General features: G+C 35.4%; 1 protein-coding gene across 4 annotated transcripts in view; it reads right to left on the bottom strand.

The window, feature by feature from the left end:
• The window catches only part of LOC145218493 (ATP-binding cassette sub-family A member 2-like), a 50,960-nt gene extending 27,726 nt beyond the window's left edge, over positions 1-23,234 (bottom strand). The window contains exons 1-19 of one of the 4 annotated variants that reach the window (XM_080085900.1): positions 23,011-23,234; positions 14,057-14,150; positions 13,578-13,692; positions 13,213-13,367; positions 12,771-12,892; positions 11,911-12,030; positions 11,424-11,540; positions 10,594-10,698; positions 9,730-9,894; positions 7,361-7,502; positions 6,621-6,810; positions 5,502-5,646; positions 4,321-4,449; positions 3,440-3,601; positions 3,122-3,230; positions 2,608-2,759; positions 2,145-2,269; positions 1,303-1,417; positions 563-753 (exon numbers count right to left, since the gene is read on the bottom strand). In XM_080085900.1, coding sequence (XP_079942026.1) covers positions 563-753; positions 1,303-1,417; positions 2,145-2,269; positions 2,608-2,759; positions 3,122-3,230; positions 3,440-3,601; positions 4,321-4,449; positions 5,502-5,646; positions 6,621-6,810; positions 7,361-7,502; positions 9,730-9,894; positions 10,594-10,698; positions 11,424-11,540; positions 11,911-12,030; positions 12,771-12,892; positions 13,213-13,367; positions 13,578-13,692; positions 14,057-14,150; positions 23,011-23,076 — 2,519 coding nt within the window. In that variant the 5' untranslated portion in view covers positions 23,077-23,234. Of the gene's footprint in view, positions 1-562; positions 754-1,302; positions 1,418-2,144; positions 2,270-2,607; positions 2,760-3,121; positions 3,231-3,439; positions 3,602-4,320; positions 4,450-5,501; positions 5,647-6,620; positions 6,811-7,360; positions 7,503-9,729; positions 9,895-10,593; positions 10,699-11,423; positions 11,541-11,910; positions 12,031-12,770; positions 12,893-13,212; positions 13,368-13,577; positions 13,693-14,056; positions 14,151-14,216; positions 14,290-14,881; positions 14,963-15,488; positions 15,663-23,010 lie in introns of those variants that run through there. The other 3 variants (XM_080085899.1, XM_080085901.1, XM_080085902.1) reach the window with 3 other exon arrangements.
• Between the last annotated feature and the right edge of the window lie 968 nt (positions 23,235-24,202).

Raw genomic sequence — 24,202 nt, forward strand, 5'->3', positions numbered from 1 at the left:
ATCGCGTATTTATCCAGTGATTTAAAACGGATTTTTGACCACCTAAACCAATAACAACCAAGAACGTCACAAATACAATACAATCCAAACAATCTAACTGATATAACATAAAATTATTCACCACAGTAAATTTAATGCATACACCACAGTCTTAGATACTGCTGAAACACTAACTAGGCTACACGTGTGGAAACAAAGGAAACCACGAAAGCAGGCCACACACATGGTTGGCAGTTATGTCGTAACAATGGACGTATGGTGCAATGGTAACAACGGAGGGAATTTTATTTGCTACTGGGGAGCGTTACTGTCCGTTACAACTATAATTTGACGCAGTAAGCATATAGGGGGAATTGCGACAGACTGTGGCCGCGGGCCCCATGATCATGTAAGACCTGAAACTGTCTGCGGGCCGCTCAAAATCCCGTCGTGGGCCGGATCCGGCCCGCGGGCCGTATGTTGCCCGCCCCTGCTTTAAACAGTGACAAAAATTTCTATGTGTATTTGAGCCGTTATTTTTATCATCAAGCTTAAAAATTTGATCCTCAAAACTGTCGCTCACCAAAACATGATAGTTGCAGCAGCGTAGACCGAGAAAAACAACCAGATAATGAAAAGGTTGCTATTTCCTAAAACTCCTCCAAACTTTAGTGTTAGAGCAATCACAGTGACGGACACTTGCAGTTGGAGGAAGGACGAGATGAACCACGCGAGGAGGTGGACTCCGTTCGATAATCCCATGATTTTCATCACCTAGAATAATAACAAGTTGACTTTGAAATAAATGTAAAATTAAATGTGAAATAAATGTAAAAACTTGCACAAAACAATGTTATCCCATATTTAATACCAGTTTTGTGGGGATGGTTTTTTTCCTATTTCCCAAATAGTTTGTTTGTATACAGTAAAAATAAATTGAGGAGTAAAATGTTTTTTTTTCTTTTTTGTTTCGTTTCAAACCATCAGATTTCAAAAGCACAATAAAAAAAACATTTCTGTTAAAAAAAGTAAATTTATTTAATCATGATTTGTATCAGTTAAAGGGGGATAGTTGGGGCAAATACTGGGGCTGTAGGGGTAAACACAACAATTGCTACATTAAAATTGTAGCCGGTGTTAAAATCTTATGACAAAATGAGAGCATGTTGGGTTATTGCAAAACAAGCAAATTTAATCAGTTTGGCCCATCCCTAGTTCATTGCATGAAGCAAACATAAAATCTTACGACAACATTTCCATGGTTTACTGCACAACAAGCAAATAAACCAAGTTTAACCGAGCAACCATAGAAATCCCACTCACCTCTTTTAGTCTTTGCTCCTTTTCGTAGACAATGTGTTGGACGAGCATAGCAACAGTGTAGACCCACGATAATATCATTGCTAGCGGCATAATGTGCTCCAAATCCATTGAAAAACTAAAACATAAACACAATAGTTCACCATAGGGAAGGTTTAACCAAGTTTCTTGCAAACCTGCGTCTGTAAAAGTTTTTGTCATCACCTAATGATATGCAAATATTTTTTCAATTCTTATTGTTTTTTGTTTTTTGTTACAAAACTGTTATTCAGTACTTGATTTAAAAGGATTCCTTGGAAGAAAAAAGATAAAAAAAATTCATCCAGAAGTTTGTGCTAGACGTGGCTGTTAGTAAAGCAAATTTGGATGTTTTATTTAACTTGGTGGGGCTTGAAGGTATGTTTTCAAAATCAATTCATGTTTAAAATCAACCATTGCGTAAAGGGCAAAATGTGGTGTTGATTTTTTATATTTAATTTCAATCATGTTTCTGTGTTTGTCAAAAAACAACTAATTTATTTCTGCTGCTGATAATTGATGGAAAAAAAATACATGAGAAAACTTAGTTGAATTGTGACAAATAAAATGCGACAAATTTGATAAAATTGACGCTCTGATTTCGGATTAAGGCACAAAACCTCAGAACTTAATCATTGTATGCTTCAACTTGTAGTATTAAGGAACACTATACACGGATATGTTCATAACTTTAATGGTGAAATAACGACCGAAATAGACATAAAAAGCGACATATGAAAAAATGAAATATAAAGCATGTCGCTTGTTATGTCTATTTCGGTCGTTATTTTTACCATTAAACTTGCAGTGTTAAGTTTTTTACTCACACATCGAATATGTAACAGGGATACGGCATCTCATGTAAATAAGCACCGGGACTCACGACGTCGTGTCCGATGAATTCCCACATTATCGATCGTTCAATCAAATCTTGCAGCCACACAAACCCAAACTATAATAAACGTTGTTGAACAGAATTAGAAAAGCTAAAAAAAAACTTAATTTTAAACAGACTATCCCAAGTGCAAATGATATTTTGAAACTCTGTTCCTATTATTTACTGTGCTGACTTACAAAACACAAAATGTTAACCATATATGATAAATTCTGTGTTTTTAATGGTATCTTTTGGCACAGCACCAATTTTAGATTGGAACTTTTGTGTGACTAAAATCCTTAATTTGGTTAGTAATGAACTAACAAACATAACAATTTTGGATCCAAACCGAAAGTATTAATTTTTTGTGACATTACTGCAAAGTAAGTGAACTTCTCAACAATAATATTTACGTCGTAATATTTGAAATCCCAGTTGTAAGGGTCGGATCTCCAGTACGACAATCGAATTTGCGACGTATCTTGTGTGAAACTCGCGTTCTGACGAATTTTGTAAACCACATGATTCTTCAGTCGTCCCTTGTCGTTAACTTCAAACACCAGTGCTGAAATAAACAGAAAAAAAAAAAAAAAAAAAAAATTACCAAAATGATTGTACAATGTTTAATGATATACATAACGTCGGGCCCAAATAGTTGTAAAAAGTGACATGCTTTATTTTTTAAACATTTCGGCAAATACCGTCATAAGTGATAAGTTTTTTTACATCTATTTGGCCCATTATTTTTATCATTTAACTTATGAACAGATCCATATGTAGTGTTCTATTTTACAATGTAAAAAATAAAAATAAAAAACAAAGGAAACTTATACTTTATTACTTTACTCACAAACGCCTTAATAGCTAGTGTAGCCATTTATAAACTTTCAGCACACCCGAAACATTTTGAGATTATCAACAACATACTTGCAAATATCGAGGCATTGTCTTGATACGCTTGAGTGGTTACATACTTCACAGCCTCATCCTCCGTTCGAAATCCTTTGAACCAATTTATACTGATCCCCGACACAAACTGAAAATCGCAAACAGACGGATGTTGATGAAATGGCTTTTCACAAAGTTCAACATTGCTACAATGACATTTATCACAAATCACAATAGTTAATTTGGTTGAAATAGTGATCTGATCAATATTATTAAGTTGTAGTTATTGAGTAATTAATTGGTAAATGTGTGGCAGAGTCTCATTACCACAAGTTTTGGCAACAAACTATATTTCACCTTTCTCCAGCTGCAAGCCGCGTCGTCAATTCTGTCGAGTTTTGTTAAAATCTTCGTTTTATTCGGAAGAGTTTCGTTACTTTCGAAATATTTTTGTAACAAGGGATATCCCGCGGTGAGGTTCGATACCAAATCAGGGTCGGATGTATATGATTGTTTCGCCTGAAAAATAGAGAAAAGAGATTGTCCAGATGAAGTTCAAATATTAAGAAAGGTGACTTTCTGATGTACTTGCATAATAAATATTCTATATCCTATTTTACCATTTTACTAATTTGATCTACACATATGATTGTTTTTGCAAGCAAAAACGAATGGGTCTCCACACATGTGCAGACTTCATCGTAAATCAATCGTTAATGGTAAACCAGTAAATGGAAGGGCACCTATAATTAGTAACCTAGCAAGCAAAGATGTTAGATTGATTATTCTGGATCACTTAAAAATGGAGTTATTATAATTTCCATGAACAATTTCTAAGCTTTACCAATCGAAAAAAAATGTTTTGGGAAAATTATTGCAAGCTTTGATTTTAAGTAAAAATGGGGAAACTAAGTTAGAAATATTTTATTAGTGGCCAAAGATAAGCAAAGGTGTTGACTGTTTTTTGTGTGGTTGAAAAGTTATTCTAGTTTAATTTCCGGGCTTAATTATTTAACATGATACAGCATGGTATCACTTATGATGGCATGAACATTTGCCGAAATGTCTGAACTATAAAATTACATGTTTTTATGTTTATTTGGACTTCTGTATCACTCATCAAATACATAATTACAAAAATTAGTGCAAGCAATATATTGAATGATTTATTGAATAGACTTTTATTGAATCAAATAAGTTTCTTGCCCAACACAAAATTGTAAGTTTTTATTTCTTACACTTCTCAGCCATGCAAGAGTCTCGTCGGTGTTCGGGTTTTCGAGCATGACACGAATTTCACGTGAAACGTTTCTCCACCGGAGGGCAGCATCAGTGATGTTTCCGATAATTGCAAAACTCGTGTTTGCCTAAAAAATTGTCAAGAAAAAATCACAAAACTGTTTAAAAATGTTGAGGTGTGAACCGCTTGCTCGGAACTGCTTAAAGTTGCACAAGTTTACTTGTTGTGTTCCTGCAGTTGAGAGTCATTTATACGACAAAACAAGGTCATGTAAAGGTCATTCATTTGATGAACCCGCAAAAGTTACAAAATATTACACAGATGCCCAGTACTGTTGTTCAAATAACATCAAGTGAAGTAAAACACTAAAAGGTATTTTAGGGTCTTTGTTCATAAGAAGTTTTTGTAATGACAGACTGTCTGGCAGGATATAACACTGAATGTTATTGCCATGGCGGGAAAAAGTGGGGAAATGGGGATGTTCCATCCTGGAAAATCGGTCACACTCGCAGGAAATTTTTAGCTCCTTGTGTGAAAACGAACACAAAAGTCGAAAATAAGTTTTGCGGTGGAATAACGCAACAGCGCCAGTTTTTACTACTGGTTACATCCGGCGATGCAACGTAACGTGACGCAACTAAAACGCTGCGACACATAGGTCAACACTGAATGTTATTGCCATGAATGCTTTTTTTACAGTCTCAACTGATTTCAAGTTCAAGTACAAATATTTTGTACCACCAGCAATTGATGTTAACAGTAGCGGTAATGTGCATCATTCTCTTGTATTAAAATAGTCAGAAAAAAGGATGTGGAAACAAATGAGTCCTTAAATTGTCTAAAACAAACAATGTGCCAAAGCATATACTGGTGTCAGGTTGGAAGCCTAAATCACCATTGATTAAAATTTGGGTTATAAGTGAGGGTTTGAAATCAACAAGCTGTCATTGACAACCTGCACTGATGATGACAACAGTGATTGTTGAAAGGTCTGCATAATGTATTCTATACATTCGAGCTCTTTGGCAGTAATGTTTTTAATTGAATTAATGTTTTTTCATTTCATGTTTTCAGTAAAGACCAACTGTTTCCTTTTGCTATGGTTTCTACCACATTCATGCAAGTAACCTTCAGTGAAATTAAAACAACGGGAAACAGTTATACATACACAACCCACACCTTTCTTATCACATCATCAGCTTGCGTGTTGTTGGGTGCGTACAAAATCTTCGGGTTGCTCGTCAAAACGTGAATTAAAACACCCAAGTTGTATTTCTGGCGACTTGTTAACTTAAAGTTGCTAAGATTTCTGTGTTGGCGCGGTCTAAAACAAAAAAACAAGTTTTAAGACTGTAAAAAATATTATTTGTTTTTTAGAATTGCACACAGTGTTTCTAACTGGAAATAGTAACTACAGACAAGTAGCAAGCCAGGCCTTTTGAAGACATCATAATTCAGAGATTCAACAGAAATTGATGAAATGTCTGCATTATGTATACTATATACACAAGTACTCTGGCAGTAATATTTGTGATTAAAAAACAACAACACCGCTTAATAAAACAAACTGACTGGGGGCATTCGAATATAGCCAAGTTGCAAATCATATCACATTTAATGACAATTTAAGTGGAATTACACCGCCACACAATGCAGGAAATGATTAATCCGCAAAGTTTGCATGAACTTTACAGGATGTTGCGAGCATTGTGGACAAACCAAACCGATAAAAACAATATATCTCAAATGCACAATTTATAAAATGTTGGCAAAACTTAAGAACCACTGCCTTGTTTGGAGACATGATAGAGCCTGTTACTCCCAACAAACTTGGGCAGTTAAATGGCTACACTAGCCTCTCATCACCAGCTGCACTGATAAGGCCTTATACGTCTGCAGCTTCACATTTATTGGCTCTGTGCTTTTACATTGATGCTGTGACACTGAGCCGACTTTACTTTAGTTTCCAAACAATTGCTTGGCTATTGTGAGCCAGTTTCCTCTGTGGTTTATGCCCAGTTGTGGCATCGCACAGAATAGGTGAACCATGGGTTTTTACCCTGTTACTCCCAACAAACTGGAGTGCTGTTGGATGGCTACACTAGCCAATACTGCCTATGTCTTGTCACCAGCTGCACTGATGAAACTTTATAGGTCAAAAAAATATGCACTGTCTGCATTAAGCCAATAAATGATAAGCTGCAGACAGGGCTACCAACAAACTGGAGTGCTGTTACCTTCTAGTACCAGAGTGTGTTCTGTCTGCAGTTTATCACTTAATACAGATATTTTTCTTACTTTTTGTCGCCGCAGATTATCGGTTGCATGGCAGCCCACAATGCAACATAGCTCTCCTTGTTAATTTGTTGCGCTGATTTCACTTTCTTGTGTTTTTTTGCTGACTCATCAGAGTTGATTGTTGTCGTATGCAAATTAGATTGTGAGGTATTATGCAAATGAGGCATTGCAGTGGAATCGTTCCAACCAACTGAAAAAGAGAAAAAAAGTTGAAAAATGTAAAAAACATCAAACGTTAAAAACTGTGACAGCTTGTAAATGTCAACCATAAAATGTCTGATGAACTTTTCATACACAGAAATAAGCATAAAAGTTCTTGACCTCACCAACTACACTTTATATAAGCTACACACCGTTTTACCAACATATATATAAGTTTCATTATCCATGGCTATACTAACAGTATCTTGGGTTAACAAATTTTAGGCTTGGGTTTGTACTTTTGCTGTAGTTCTTAGTTCTTATGTTAGTCTGTATGAATATATCAGGTAGTAAGAGAATACTGTGTCAAGATTAAAACTGTGTAGAGGAGGAAAGTTTTAGTTATGAGGACATCATTCCACAACTATGTCATTAAATGCGTGATTATGAAGTTAAACTTCATAATTACTGCGAAATTATTTATGTTTGTCAGGCTTTTAGGAAGAGAGGTACAAAAAACAATAGATTACTTTTGTACCGAGAGATAACTTTGTACATGAGGAAAACTTTTTTCATCAAAAATTTTTACAGTTACTTACGCATGAAATAATCCGAGTGATTTCGAAATGTTGGAGTCGGTTTTTCAACGGGTTTTGGTTCTTCACACGGAGATATGGGAAGAATTTGGATGATCATCGAAAGTGATTTTATGTAGGAGGAAATTAGCTGCAATTCTTTAAGCTGTGAAACAAATTTCCTTGTTGTGTTCCTGGTTTGAGACATTAATCAACATAAGCATGAAACGACATCTTGTTTTTGTTATTACTACATGAAGCAACTGTAAAGGTTGAAATTTGAATGTGAGTATTGATGCATGGTAGTGTTTGGACAATTTGGTGAAAATTTTAGAATAAATCAACAATTTCACTTGAAAAGAACTTTTGCAAATTGCCAGATTAAAATCATTAAACAGTTGTTACTTTTACTATTTACTGGGAAATAACTTTTGTGAATACTGATGCATGACGATGTTCTGCCAATTCAGTGAAAATTGAAGAAATAAATCAACAATTGATTCTATTTGACTAAGATACTAATAATGCCTATTACTTGAAATGAAGTATACACATTTCAAACTAGAAGAGTGGCTTTCTGATATACTTCCATTTTATATATTCTATACGATATTTACCAATTTACTATACACATCATTTGATCCACACATATGATTGTTTTTGTAAACAAAAACTAATGGGTCCCCACACGAGTGTTTGTGCAGATTTACGGTAAACAAATGTTGCGGTGACTTTTAGATTTTTAAAAACAAATTTTTAGAAAGCATTAACCCAACAATAAAAAAATTTTGTTCCTATTCTTTTTGCACTATTATTGTCATATAATTACATAAACATTAAAAAAGAACGAAACAAATACTTTAATTTAATCTCTTGCTTTGACCCAGATATTGTCGTACCATTGACCTGCAGTAACCTCTCAGGGTGCACACGCCAAACGACTGTTTGACCTATTGACACCGTTTTCAATAGGCGCCGTCCTTACTGTTCAACAAAACCGTTTAACCTAATTTATACATGCCTTGAGTGTTGATTCCTAAATTGATAGCAAAAAAACACTACATTATGATGAAAGAAAGTTCTGAACTGTGTTAGTAATACCTACTAGTTGACCTTAAGTAACCCGTGGTCATGCAGCGGCCAACCTGACAACGAGCATTTAAAAAAAAACATTTATCTTGCAAAAATGTCAAGTTTGATTTTTCAACTTTATTTTGATTAACAAGTTTTGGTTTAAATCACGTCATAGGTGTGAAACCTTTGCCAAAACTGAAAATGTGAGTGACAACTTAATAAAACGAAATAGCATTGCTGTGCAAAACAGCTGATTTCTAATCACCGAAACGACGTCTCGTAAAACGTCTGTCCGACGTCAAGCTGAGCCCTGCTATCGTAAACCAGTGAGTTACTCTCTTGGGACTTCTGCCTACAGTGTCTTTCTTGACCAAACGAGCGTTAGACACATTTACGTTTCGGGGGCCTGTGGGTAAACCGCTGGGTAATTCGGGGTCAAACTTCTGGAGGATCAAGTTTGGATTAATAACTAACATATGTCCAAATTTGAATAGATTTGAAGCACTCTTTCTTTACCAAACCAGCGTTACAAACCAGCGTTAAAAATTTTACGTTTTCGGGGCCTGTGGGTGAACCGCTGGGTCATTCAGGGTCAAACTTCAGGAGGATCAAATTTTGGTTAATAACTAACATCTGACAAAATTTAAACAAATTTGAAGCACTCTTTCTTGACCAAACGCATATAACAAACCATGTTTTAAAAAATTTGCATTTTGGGGGCCTGTGGGTGAACCACTGGGTAATTCGGGGTCAAACTTCAGGAGGATCAAATTTAGATTAATAACTAACATCTGTCCAAATTTGAATAAATTTGAAGCACTCTTTCTTGACCAAATGCGTTTAACAAACCAGCGTTAGACAGAAAAAAGAAAAAAAAATACGGACAAAAACAATATGTGTCCCCTTCAGGTAAGGGGACCCATAATAAATGGTGGATAACTTCAGACTTGTTAAAGTTTGTAGTCTGTTATTCAAAACATAGAAACACTGTACACGCAATTAAAGAGTAATTTAATCAAAAACAAAAAACATGATGTATTCTTATACACACAAGTATTCTGGCGGTTATGTTTTTGATTGAATAATTCAAAACAATATATGGATCTGTTCATAAGTGTAATGATGAAAATAACGGCCCAAATAGACGTAAAAAGCGACATGGTTTATATTTCAAACGTTTCAGCAAATGCTTATGCCATCATCAGTGATTAACATTGCAGAAACGTTTGAATAACATAGCATGTCGCTTTTTACATCTATTTGGGTGTTATTTTCACCATTAAATTCACAATAAATTTGAAAAATTTGCAAAAATTCACCTCATACAAAACCAAGTCCAAGTTTTGTTGGAAATCTGTTGTTGGCGTTGTCATGGTGATATCTTGTAACAATGCCGACATGTTAATTTGTTGTTTCAGCTCCGACGACAATTCTTCCCATCTGCTGTGGTTTCTCTCACTGCACAGTTCCTCAATATTGTTGTCCTGAAAATGCAAGTTCAACAATTAAAAAATATTATTTGTGTAATTGTCCTATAATGACAATGGATCAACAGCTATCCATTGTGGTCAGCAATTCCTAATTTGAATAAAACAATACATTGACCATAACTTGGAATTTGTTAAAAGTGTTTGATGTTGATTTTTCAGTCATTTTAGCAAAAAACACTGAAATAACTGGAAGTAAAAAGTAAGGTTATGTTACTTACAACCATAATTGACTTCTACACTGTAAATTTTGTTACTTAACACACAAACCAGAAAGGTATTGGACATTTTAATTTAGGATATTTAGATTACAAAAAGTGTTGCTTTTTTATATATTTTTGGTTTAGCCAGATTAAAACGATGTAGTTTTTAATCTTAAACCTTTTTACTTACCCAATTATTCAGCTAAAATTGATTTTTGGCTCAACCCTTGTACACTAGCAAGCCATTATACAAACCTACTCCAACACACAGCACTACAAAAGTTTTGTGGTCAACTAAAGGTCAACCCACAGCATTTATTATTTTGCTCAAATTTTGTGGTTCATACCCTGAACAGTTAGAAAATGATAACAGCCCATTGTATCACTTAATACTACAAGTTGAATAGTGTTGTGCCCACTGAAGATGGTTTTCATGGCACAAAGTTTGGTGAGGAACTGATTAAATCATCCATTTATTTAACACATAACTCACTGTGTCATTGCTGCGATGATATTCAGGAGATAACGGAGATTCGATTTCAACAAAACTTGGTTTGCATATCGCAGTGTGGAGATTTTGTGGGGTGAAAAATATCGTCTGCAAAGTAAGATTATGTCAGAAACCTTGAAAAATTATTCAACACAGTGGAAGAGATTGCAGAATATATTTTCTTGTAGAAAAGGTTTTAAATATTTACATGTAATAAAATGCACATAGCAATGAATAAGTATAATATCTTCAATTGTCTGCAAGTAGAATTATGTGTCAGAAACAAATAAAGAATGTTTTACATAAAAAAAATGGAAAAGATTGCAACAACATTATGCATTCTTGTAAAAAAGGCTTTAAATATTTACATGAAAATTTAAAAGATGCTGTCAGCAATCAGAAATTAAAAAGTCTCAGATTGGGTATAATATGTTCATTATGCCCGACATACTATAATTTTTATTAGAGTTTGATGTTTATTGTTGGTCTGCATGAATCCTAAGTTATAAATATATTATAACAGCTTTTATATGTGTTAGAAGTAAAAGTTGCAATTAAAAGAGAGATTCAATTGGCTTAAATTTGTTTATTACTTGGCTTTCCAATACAGTATACAGTGGTAATAATCTGTTGGCATATAGACAGAACCATATAACATAAACAAAACAGACTTAATGACTAAAACTGATAGTAATATATTTAGCATATTTTTTTACTACTCGGCTTTCCTGTACAGTGGTATATAGCAGTGACAATCAACTGTGATGTGCACAGGACAATGTAACATAAACAGACTTGGCATTAACATATTTATTGGTGATGTATAAACCAACCTTTAATGCATTCATTCTCCTTTGTGTTGAAATATCGTCATGACGATGGGATGATGTTGTGTTTTGTAAAACAGCTAGTTGTGAGATCATAAAGGGAAGAAACACAGATGACAAGTCCTGTAAAGCATTATTACAAATTGTAGAAGATTTAAATAAGAGCTTGTTTACATAAGTTATTGCTGCCAGGCACAATATACTTTATACAGTTCTTCTGGCAATTGTATTTTGACGTGCTTGCATTGCTTTCTTTTTTCCTTTGTTTATCGTGCACTGTACTATGCGCATTAAGTGTTATTTACCCTGATGAAGGCGACCTGTATAGGACGTCGAAACGTCGGAAAAAAATTACACTTGCCAGAAGAGCTCTATAAACTGAAGAGATTGTTTGTTGAATTTACACTATTTTAAATGCTCCTTTTTAAATGCATTTTTGCAACAACTTTCGCTTTCAGAGCATGGCAAATAAATTGTTGAAACATATTTTTACCGAATCATCCGTGTTTGAGTATTGTGATGTCAACAATGGGTCAATGTCATCGAATTGATTGTCAACTTGTCGTTTGTCCCGATGTAACTTGTGTTTGTGATGTTTATATGAAGTCAGCGCCTAGATGGAAATGGAAAGGTTATAAATTCTGAAAGGGTATTGATAAAGGCATTATATTTATAGGTTTAAACACAGATGGAAATGGAAAGGTTATAAATTCTGAAAGGGTATTGATAAAGGCATTATATTTATAGGTTTAAACACATATTAACAGTTCAAAACATATGTTTCGCCAGGGTTGCCACTGACATTGCCTTTCCAAAACTAGAATTGCACTTTTCCATATACTTCCATTTTACATATTCTATATCCTGTTTACCAATTTACTACACTATACACAATTTTATCTACATATATGATTGTTTTGCAAGCGAAAACGAATGGGTCCCCACACGCGCGTTTATGGGAATTGATTATGCTATAAAAATGTTCTATTATTATTAACACATATTAACAGCTCAAAACATGTTTTTCCAGGGTTGCCATTGACATTGCCTTTAAAATAAGGACAAATCTTAGAAATAAGGACGGTGTGGAAACCCTGGTATTTGCACTCACTTTTGTCGTAAAATCTGTCAATGTTTTTTAACAAGGTAGAGTATGAAAAAAAGGTTGTAAAATAGTTTACAGAATTTCATATTTGATAGGTTTACGACTTCACCAGAAACAGGTTCTGATATTTAATGCACATTTATATATGGTTTCAAACGCTTATGCAAACAATATGTTAGTAATTAGTATTACCTATAATTTTTACATTAAACCGAACATTGTCCAAAAAAAGTTTCACAATGTTTTACCTTGTTGAAATTCACATGTGAATTCATTAGTTGGTCGCTTCTTGTGTCAGAATACGATAAATTCTTCGTCAGAAATTCATGAAACTTTGTTGCATTTTTTAACAAAGTCTTCAACTGAACTCCTGCGAATAAGTAAGTAAATAATAAATGTGTAAACCACGAAACTTTTTCAATCAGTTTTGCTCCAAATTCACCAAATCAAGGAGATTTTTTTTACCCAAATAAAGTACACCTCAGTAAATCCACCAGTTTGGACCCAAAAAATTTTCCGGATTAGGCAAAGATCCGGATTAACCGATGTTGATTAGTTAAAGCCTTACCACATTACAAATCATTTGTACCTCAAGTTTTGTTCAAATTAAGCGAAGATATGGATTGACTAAGGTTTATGGATTATTTCTTAGGTCAAAATTTAAAACCATAATGTTTTTATGATTTTTACCATGATTATGTTTCCAGTGCAAATCACTTGAATTTGTGTTAAATGCTTGCAGAGATCGATTAAAATTATCGAACGTAGACGAAATGTTCATCTGTCGATCCAATACACTCTGGTTCGCCCAAACATGGTGCATGTGGTCAAGGAAAGGACCGATTCTAAGCAAACAAAAAGTGTTAAAAATGTTGTTGCAAGATGAATCTTAAAGATCCAACCACCCACAATGTTCAGTTGAAATTGGTAGTTTTTCATTTCATTAATTTGTGTGAAATGTTTAACATGGCTTTAACGACGTAACTTGCTGCTCCTACGCACACACTGTATCAAATCATAAAGTCTTGTACAAAATATGTTTTTTACAGACTCACATAGATTTTTTGTGCACAGGATAACCATAGACATCAGCTCCATCTTGTGACGGACAAAACTCCTGTAAAACTGCAACCATTCCAGCGCTGGGTAGAGGCTGGGGTCGAAAGTAAGCTGAAAAAATTGGAAAATGTTGTATAAAGGATTTAGACATCGTTAAATCCTTTGAAGATTGTTTAAAAGGCTTTATAACCAGAAAAAATGATGAAACAGACACACAATATCACATTATGTAGGCTAAAAAAATGGTAAATATAGTAATGTTGTATAAAGAAAAATGACAACATTTAATTTTGAAACGAAAAAATGTTTTAATTGTCCATGATCCAAAACATAAAAAAACAGGCACAAATATGCATTATCTAAAGAGGAGGTTTAGTAAGTTATAGGTTTACATGGAATTAAATAGAACAAAAATAATATCATGAAATAAAGGAGACGGCCCATTACAATTGATGGTTTACATAAAAACACTTACTACTTCCAGCTTTGGAGATCGGTTCTCGGTATCGTAATCCAACGAGAAGAAAAAACAGAACAAGCGGAGTGGCAAGTTCGAATGCGGTCACCCACTGAAAAAAAACAAATTTCATAAAAATACTAATAAAGCCAATATTTAAAGTTCAATAATGAATGACTTTAGACTTGTGAGAGTTTTCAGTCTGTTGTTATACACGACTGTTGTCTCCATCTGTCGTACTGAGTCCCCAGTGACTCGTGATTATGTAATATAGATTACACACAGTTTATCAAGTTTAAAGCTTTAGAATAAAAATGGCTTGTTAAATGTTGTTGATGGCTAGAAACATGTTGGATACCAAACATATAGAACACTGCAGCTATGAGTTTATAAACAAACTGTTTGCAGAATATTATATATTCACAATTTTCTGAAAGTTTTAAACACTAGTAAAATATATTAGGTAGAATGCAAATTTAAGGGAAATTAACAAGTCAATCATCATTTATAGTTTAAACTATGGCTAAGTTCAGGATCTGGTTAAATTGAACCAAACAGGAAAAGTTTTGAGATTAGGGGATTAAAAAGTGTAAATATTTTATCATTTTGTTCAAAATAACTTTTCTCACACAATTACTAATTAGATGTGTCATTAAAATTTTGTTAAAATTGAAGCCTAACAGAAAAATGTTGTTGCTTTTAACAGCATTTAAAAAATCACTCAAAAAAACTATGGTTTTGCAAAGATATGTTTAATATGTTGTTAAAAGTCCAACATTGTGTTTAAGTGTTATTTAAGCCAACATGTCGTGAATTTCCTTCATCACAACAACTCTAACATACTTGAGCAGGAATTGCCAGGCAATAAATCACAAACCCCGGTATCATACACTCCACAATCTCAGCCATCGATCCGTTTTACCGGAGAACTAACAAACGCAACCAAGCGTGACACTGACGTCACAACCACAACAAAGGATCACGTGACCCCGCCGAGCTTTCAGCGGCTTCGCGAGTTAAATATGGAAACAACTCGTGCTTGCGATGTGAGTGCGAGGATTGCAGCTGCCCCCGGCAAATTTTTAACACCGCAAAATCGTTAAAATTATGGTTCACGATTTTTAATAAAAAACTCGCAATAATGCGTTGCAATAAACTTGTGCAAAAATTTGGGCCTAAATTTGATTTTACGACTTCAACAAAACTTTACAATAACGTGTTGCAATAAATAATTTCTTTTGCGCAGTTTTATTTTTAAGAAGCTTATTGCTTTGAGTGCAAGTCCTGTTTTTCGTTTTTTGGTAATAAAGTGCATGTTTTTAAACAAAATATATTATGCATAACAATTAACAATGCACACAATTGCATAATTCCAATTGCTGGACCGCTTATGACGTCACAAACATTTTATTATCTGTCGTCACAAACAAGCCTGTATGACGTCACTTACCGGTGAGTTTCGTTTGAGCAGAAAGTTTTTCCACAGAAGTGCTACCAGCGGACTTTCCCATATTTTTGATCTCAACTTTTTGGACATTACAGAAACGGGAAATTAATAAAAAATTCAAACATTTATCGCTACAACATGAAAACGAGAATGTTGGCTAAAAATCGACTGTAAAACAATGTTAAAGAATCAACACTTGCTAAGTACAGCGACTGACAGTAACCGCGGCAAGGTCAAATAGCAAGGTCAACGTCCAACTACATACTATGTTTTTGGTTGAACTTTAACCGACATTATACGCACAACACAACACAACATCAATGTCATAGTTTGCATGTACAAAATTCGTACTAAGGCGTTTATTAAAATGCAGCAAATTCCTCTCGCTTTAGTGTTATTTTCCGTTTAGAGCTATTTAAAACCGCATTTTTTTGATTTTTACAACCGAAACATAATTAAAAAGCTTTAGAAAACATTGGTATCACTGCTGGTTGCACATAACTAGTTTAGAAACCCCAAAAGTCGATGCAAAAATCTATTGATTCTGTCCTCACTATGCTAAAACTTGGTAACATTGTAATAACGGCTTTCTTGGTAAATAGTGAGGCTTAAAAAGTCATTAAAAGCCTCTGGTAGTTCACTGAGTTATTCCTCTACGTCTGCGGTCTACGCAAAATCTCTTTTCTACACTTTCCGTTTTGCAGTTCCTCAGCGTTGTGATCACTGATACCGTGCAGTTATGAGGACGTTTTAGAGACAAACGAAACGGCTAAAGCACTCGTCTCAGTCCTCACTTAAAAAGCAGTGATCGTTTGTTATCGCAAAGAGTTTGAAAGACCGGCGCATCTTTTGTCAAATTTCTTTAAAGCACGTAGTAAGGGTTGCGGGTGCCATCTTTTGTTGCGATTCCCCCTTCTTTTGTTTATGTTGGGGCATCACTATTATTTCAACCGCGATTTTAGTTGTTTCAACACCATTTAAGCGGAAAACTTTCGTCAGGTTAGTCGGGTTTGCGGTAAAATTCCATTAATCACGTGACACAAACGCAATAATCGCACCAAGTAAAGATTAAATCGATTTTCATTTTCTATTCCCACTGCCCTACAAGAAATTAACATACTGGACAAGCGTTTCGTCCACCAGGTTGCATATTTAACAAATTCGTCGTTCAACTGGTGTAACGCTAAACAATTTTCCGCTGCGCTTGTACATTTTGGCTTGATGTGCTCGCAACTATATCATTCATTGCTCTGCAGAAGCCCTACAGTCCTGGTGGGCAAAACGTTAACAAAAATACAAGTTCTTAAAAACAACTAGTATTTTGTTTAGCATTACACCAGTTGAACGACAAATTTGTTAAAAAGAACATGAAGAAAATTTAATAATCGCACCCCTGAGGACTAAATCAATTTTTATTTCCTATCCCGCTGCCAAACAAGTTTAGAGCATCCTTACAACATCACTATTTGTGCGAGTGACCTCTGTCTGTAGTGACCTTTGAACCTAAACACGTTCCAAAGGATATAAATCATCGCTTGTGACGAAACAAAGCAAAAAGCATTGACGACATAAGGAAACCAATTGTTCGTTAATCATTAAAAGAATTTATAATCTACGAATAATAGAAAGTGGGACATACGCAGTTAAGAACAATTAAAATCGAATTACGCGATTAAAAACAGCGGGTTTTAAGCGAGCTTCACGCAGTGAACCGTAACTGCAGCTGGGTGAATAACTAAATGTTGGCAATCCAACCTGTTGTACGATATGTAAAAGTTTAATAAGGCTCGGATGTAATTATGTTTACATGCGATTAGCGCTTGTTATCGCCCTTTTACTGTTTTCACTTGCTTGGTTTTACATTCATTTATTTAAGAATGACACAAGTTGCTGTTGAAACTTAATGCTTCATACTAACATACTTGCTTGTTTGTTTCTGGTTAGGAGCTAACCGTGCATGTTGTACCTAAATCTGTTTGCAGTTAACAGTTCCGCTTTAGCTGCCTCTCCTTGTGTCTGTTCTGCTTGGGCGTTGATCCGATAAAACTGTCAGGAACGTTACAAGAAATCATCTGTTCCCTGTAGGTTCGGGAAAAGTAATAATCGACGCCGGAAATTTGCCACTACCTCTACGTCTGCCTGGCTGGTTGTTAAACCACCAACAATTGCGAAGTGTTTTTACCACACATTGTCTGTACTTTACAACACAGGACGTCGAAACGTCGGTGTCGAAACTCACTTAAAGGACGTCGAAACTCACTTAAAAAGCAGTGATCGTTTGTTATCGCAAAGAGTTTGAAAGACCGGCGCATCTTTTGTCAAATTTCTTTAAAGCACGTAGTAAGGGTTGCGGGTGCCATCTTTTGTTGCGATTCCCCCTTCTTTTGTTTATGTTGGGGCATCACTATTATTTCAACCGCGATTTTAGTTGTTTCAACACCATTTAAGTGGAAAACTTTCGTCAGGTTAGTCGGGTTTGCGGTAAAATTCCATTAATCACGTGACACAAACGCAATAATCGCACCAAGTAAAGATTAAATCGATTTTCATTTTCTATTCCCACTGCCCTACAAGAAATTAACATACTGGACAAGCGTTTCGTCCACCAGGTTGCATATTTAACAAATTCGTCGTTCAACTGGTGTAACGCTAAACAATTTTCCGCTGCGCTTGTACATTTTGGCTTGATGTGCTCGCAACTATATCATTTATTGCTCTGCAGAAGCCCTACAGTCCTGGTGGGCAAAACGTTAACAAAAATACAAGTTCTTAAAAACAACTAGTATTTTGTTTAGCATTACACCAGTTGAACGACAAATTTGTTAAAAAGAACATGAAGAAAATTTAATAATCGCACCCCTGAGGACTAAATCAATTTTTATTTCCTATCCCGCTGCCAAACAAGTTTAGAGCATCCTTACAACATCACTATTTGTGCGAGTGACCTCTGTCTGTAGTGACCTTTGAACCTAAACACGCTCCAAAGGATATAAATCATCGCTTGTGACGAAACAAAGCAAAAAGCATTGACGACATAAGGAAACCAATTGTTCGTTAATCATTAAAAGAATTTATAATCTACGAATAATAGAAAGTGGGACATACGCAGTTACGCACGCAGTTAAGAACAATTAAAATCGAATTACGCGATTAAAAACAGCGGGTTTTAAGCGAGCTTCACGCAGTGAACCGTAACTGCAGCTGGGTGAATAACTAAATGTTGGCAATCCAACCTGTTGTACGATATGTAAAAGTTTAATAAGGCTCGGATGTAATTATGTTTACATGCGATTAGCGCTTGTTATCGCCCTTTTACTGTTTTCACTTGCTTGGTTTTACATTCATTTATTTAAGAATGACACAAGTTGCTGTTGAAACTTAATGCTTCATACTAACATACTTGCTTGTTTGTTTCTGGTTAGGAGCTAACCGTGCATGTTGTACCTAAATCTGTTTGCAGTTAACAGTTCCGCTTTAGCTGCCTCTCCTTGTGTCTGTTCTGCTTGGGCGTCTCGATTCGCACCGACTGTAAGAGGTTTGGTGCGGAATGGCTGATCAAATTTCACGGTTTCTGCTGATCCGATAAAACTGTCAGGAACGTTACAAGAAATCATCTGTTCCCTGTAGGTTCGGGAAAAGTAATAATCGACGCCGGAAATTTGCCACTACCTCTACGTCTGCCTGGCTGGTTGTTAAACCACCAACAATTGCGAAGTGTTTTTACTAGTGATGCACCGAACCCGGCTAAAAAGGTTCGGGCCGAAACCGAATATTCGGCCATGAGGCCGAATAATTTCGGCCGAATCAAGCCGAACCTAAAATCTCTGTTTCAATGGATGTTTTCAACTGAACCTTGTGTTTTTGATGCGAGTGAAGTGAATTATGACAAATCAAAATAGCTTTCACAATTTGCGTGAGCTTTTCTAAACATAAAATATTTTGCAGAGAACGTGGCTCGTATTTTATCGATACAACAAATAGATATTTATCATGTTTCGTATGAACGAAAATGAAATTTAAGGCCTTATTCCATGCAATAAAAAAGTTCGGTTTCGGCCGAATTTTAAAAAAAGTTCGGGCCGAAACCGAAACATTGGAAAACAACGGATTCGGCCGAAATGTTTCGGCCAACCGAAACTTCGGTGCATCCCTAGTTTTTACCACACATTGTCTGTACTTTACAACACAGGACGTCGAAACGTCGGTGCAAAAATACAATTCCCAGAAGAGCTCTATAAACTTGATATTATGCCTGACAGCAACAGCTTATATAGCAAGTCCTGGCTCAAAAAAATTGACAATACCTGTTCAAGTGTTCAACAAACTTAATTAAACCACAACTATAGTACGAGTCGCATTTAGTGTTATTTACCCTGATGAAGGCGACCTGTATAGGACCTCGAAACGTCGGAATAAAATTACAATTCCTGGAAGTGCTCTATGAACTTGATATTATGCCTGGCAGCAATAACCTATATGATGCAAGTCCTGGACTAAAAAAATTGACACAAACTAAACTTTTAACCAACTAAACGTGTTTTCTGTAATACACATTCATCCACGGACGTTTTCACCTTCTGAGCTATAACCGACGTTATCAGTTTTCAACGTTCAATTGCTGGCGATATTCTAGTTGAAACGATGTTCGCTTGTGCAGCTGGGCGGATGATTAATGAAGCCAATAGACTTAGAGACGCCTGAACGATCAGACATATGGCTTTCCACGAATTTGTCCCACTTATTCTGCTGTGTTACTTCGCGCTATAACGACAAGGGTTGAAAATGTCTGAGCATCACTCAGTTACAACTAAAATTTTGTTGTTTTGAAGTTTGTTTGTTCCGCAGACCGTCATAAATTTATTATTTTTAGTGATATATTTACCAAAATATGGAAAGGACACTAAAATACGAGACGTGCAGTTTAAATGTTCAGAGTAACCCTATTTGCCAACGGTAACAACTAAACTTGCAAAAATACGTTGTTTTAATGCTTTTTAACCGCTAAAAACTTATTATTTAGTCTTATTTACCAAATAAATAGGCTATTGCAGGCAAGTTTATAGAGCTCTTCTGGCAAATGTAATTGTATTCCGACGTTTTGACATCCTATACAGGTCGCCTTCATCAGGGTAAATAACACTGAATGCAACTAGTACAGTGCACGATAAACAAAGGAAAAAATTAAAACGCAAGAATATTTGCCAAAGTCTGAAGGCCAGCAAAATTATTAGACAAACAGTTTTCTGACGCAGAGCAATTCTATTTGCTACGGTAACACCGATCATAGAACGATAAACGTGACATTATTTCGGCTGTCACATCACCAAAGTAGAAATGACAAGTCTGTTTACAATCTGATTTAGTCGGTCAAACGCACAACGCAGTTTTTTGACATTAGCTTTCCATTTAAACGTACCTTTCTCACATCATTCAACAACTTTTGTCTGTGTGTTTTTTTAACGGTTTCGGCTCAAATGTGTAAAATCAAAACTAAGCAAAGTAATAAAACGGCCAAAAAACTTTAGCTAACTAAATTGTTTCAAGCATTAGTATACGAACTATACTTGCGCAAATAAACTGCTCGCTTTGAGTTGAACAAAGCGTTGGCTGATATATCACGTCTGTTCTGCTACATGCGACTTCACGCCATCCAGCACAACAAAGACATGCGCGTGTTCAGCTCAATGTCTAGAATTCTTCTTCTCAACGACGTTAGCAAACATAGCCTGGGGCGCACGTTAACGCTGACTCAAACATAGCGCACGTGCAACGTTTCAAAACAAAGCCCCCACCACATAACGTGCTTGAGCTGTAGACAGTGGTGGGATTCAGTCGGTTCTCATCTATTGAACCGTCTCACGAAATTTTATAAGATCAGCGAACCGGTTAGCATTGCTTGTTACTGTCAAAGATTTTTGTAACAGAACCGGCTGAAAAATATGACTTTGTGATAGAACTGGCTGACAAAAAATTTGAATTCCACTACTGGCTGTAGACTGTGTGAGGCCTAGAAATGACTGTGCAGAGTATGCTAGGTAGAAAATTAAGATTGAAATACTTGCTTTAATCAAGTTAAAAAGCTCAGGAAAGTGTTTAATAGTTAATGAGAATAATTAAAGTTTTAAGGAATCCTTTTTTCTATGGTAGTTTCAGTGACGTTTCATTAAAAATTAATTTTCATTTTTCTGCAAGGCTTTTTGGTTTTGCACATTTCTATACTTTTGTGAAAATCCTAACTTGTGACCTATTTTTAAAGACAGACTAAATTTAGTTTGAAAGTTGGTGATTTCTGTTCTGTGACATGATCAAACTTGGTTTCAATGCCAAACTTAACAAAGTAACTAACGCAGTGGTGGGATTCAGCCGGTTCGCACCGGTTCTATGGAACCGTCTCACGAAATTTTATGAGATCAGCAAACCGTTTAGCATTACTGGATACTGTCAATGAACTTTTTGTATTAGAACCGGCTGAAAAAAAATTGAATCCCACCACTGAACTAACATGTTGTAGGAACTTTAGTTTGTAAACAAAATTGTAAAAAAAGTACATCAATTTCCTGCTAAAGTCAATAATATCAAAAACACTCTAGTCCAGGGGTGCCCAACCCGTCGATCGCGATCGACTGGTCAATCTCGGACTGATATCAAGTCGATCGCGAGGGTTGCAGAAATTATTTAAAAGAGTTGCTTTAAAAGAGTGCGCGTTGCTGTACATAGATGACTTTATTGTGTGAATTAATCATAAGGATATGTTAATAAGTTCATAAGTAGGCGCTTTGTTATGTTACAAAAGTAATAGTTATTGTTACTTTGTTCTGGTACTCGCTATATATTTGCTAATTTGTATTGGAATGATAGATCTCGAGAGTTGGACTACTATAAATGTCGATCTTGAGTAAAAAAAGGTTGGGCACCCCTGCTCTAGTCCATATACTCATTACATGATATTTGCAGACTGTAAAAATTGAAAATAATTCAAAGTCTAATGTCAAAAGAAAATAATATAAATGCCCCAAAAACAAAACAAAACCTTCCTGCGAAACCAATTGCTACCTAGATATTGTAAAATACATCACTAACTAACTAACTTACTGATTTACTTCAGGGTTTTCAACATGCATTACAAGAAATTGGGATGTTTATGTGAAAGGGTAATGATAAGCTTACCATTAACCTTAGCCAAAAGCGAAATTGCCAACATAGAAAACTAAAATTCATTGCCAAGATGGCCGAGTGGTTAGCATAACAAGCACCTTGTGATCACAAGTTTGTATGCCAACCCAGCAATAAAATTGATTGTAACTCAGATATCCACTTTAAAACTATTCGCTACAATGGCTAAAAAAGGTGGTTTCATTTTAGTATTGTTTTAGCAACCGTGAGTTTTCACACAGGTGTCCTGTTTTTCCCCGTGCCACATTAACAACCATGTTGTTGCATTTATGTACACAATACACTTGAACAAAATGCAATGAAATTTTGATCGACTTAAAAAAAACATTTTAACTATATTTTTAACACTTACTGGATGTCGAAGTTTTATTTTCCAATTTTTCCAGAGAAGAACTCCCAGTTGTAGAAAGAAGCCCATCCTATTCTATTTGTGGAGTGAGAGCATGATTTTGTCCAACTGCAAGTCAACAAATCCACTTTCATCAACAGTTTTAGCAAATTTACTGAGTCTAAAGCCTCGCACGGCCTTTTCTAAGTGTAATCGGGAGTCCTGCAATGCAAACAAATCATTTTTAAGGCCTAACAGCAAGCCAAGAGCTGCAAAAAGTCGTTTTATGGATGTCAAACAAACGCCACAAGAACCCACAACAACAAATTTATTAAATTTACTTATTTACCTCTTAACAGCGCCCACTAACGAGACAAGTGCAATTCATGATTTTTTTCGACAGACATTTATATTTCGATGTGAACATTAATTTTTCGGTGCAAACATTTATTTTTTGATGCAAAAAACTAATTTTTAGGTGTAAACATCTATTTTTTGTGCAAACATTTATTTTTTGATGCAAAAAAATAATTTTTAGGTGTAAACATCTATTTTTTGTGCAAACATTTATTTTTTGATCCTGGTAAATTGGTTTTGGAAATCGTTTCCGAATCTACTGCAATTCCCACCTTATCCAAACAGCAAACGTTCCCTGATTAAGTCTTTGCTCACCTAACGTACCATGATTAAGCAAATAATTACCCAACTTACAACTTTCGCCGTGCATGGAACGCTTTTGTAGAATTAAAAATGGTATAACACCTGGTGACAATCATTCAGTTGCTATTGCCAGACTTGAGCAACTAAATAATTTCTAATGCGGCAAATTCCAGTTTTAATTCTAATTTAATCTAATTCAGAAATATCGAGTAAGCTCTAATTCAGTGTTTCTCAACCGCGGCTCTCAGGGCCGAATGCGGCTCCCAACTACTTATTTTGCGGCTCCCACCAAACCTCAGAAAACCACCAAACATTGCTATGTTAGCTTTCAATGTAATAATCTTTAGTGATTTTCTCAAGGTTTCGTTTTTTTTGCGGCTCCCTATACACTTAAAAAACTATCATTTGGCCCCGACAATAAAAAAGTTTGAGAACCACTCTCTAATTCTAATTCTGGTATAATTCATAGTCTTCCTCAATAAGCTAGGTCGGCCAACGGCATTTTTAGGCATATGATACAATTGTGCTTCGTGTCCAAAGCGAATAAAGCCACGTC

This window comes from Phallusia mammillata, chromosome 3 (assembly GCF_965637545.1).
Source record: "Phallusia mammillata chromosome 3, kaPhaMamm4.hap1.1, whole genome shotgun sequence".
NCBI lineage: Eukaryota > Metazoa > Chordata > Ascidiacea > Phlebobranchia > Ascidiidae > Phallusia > Phallusia mammillata.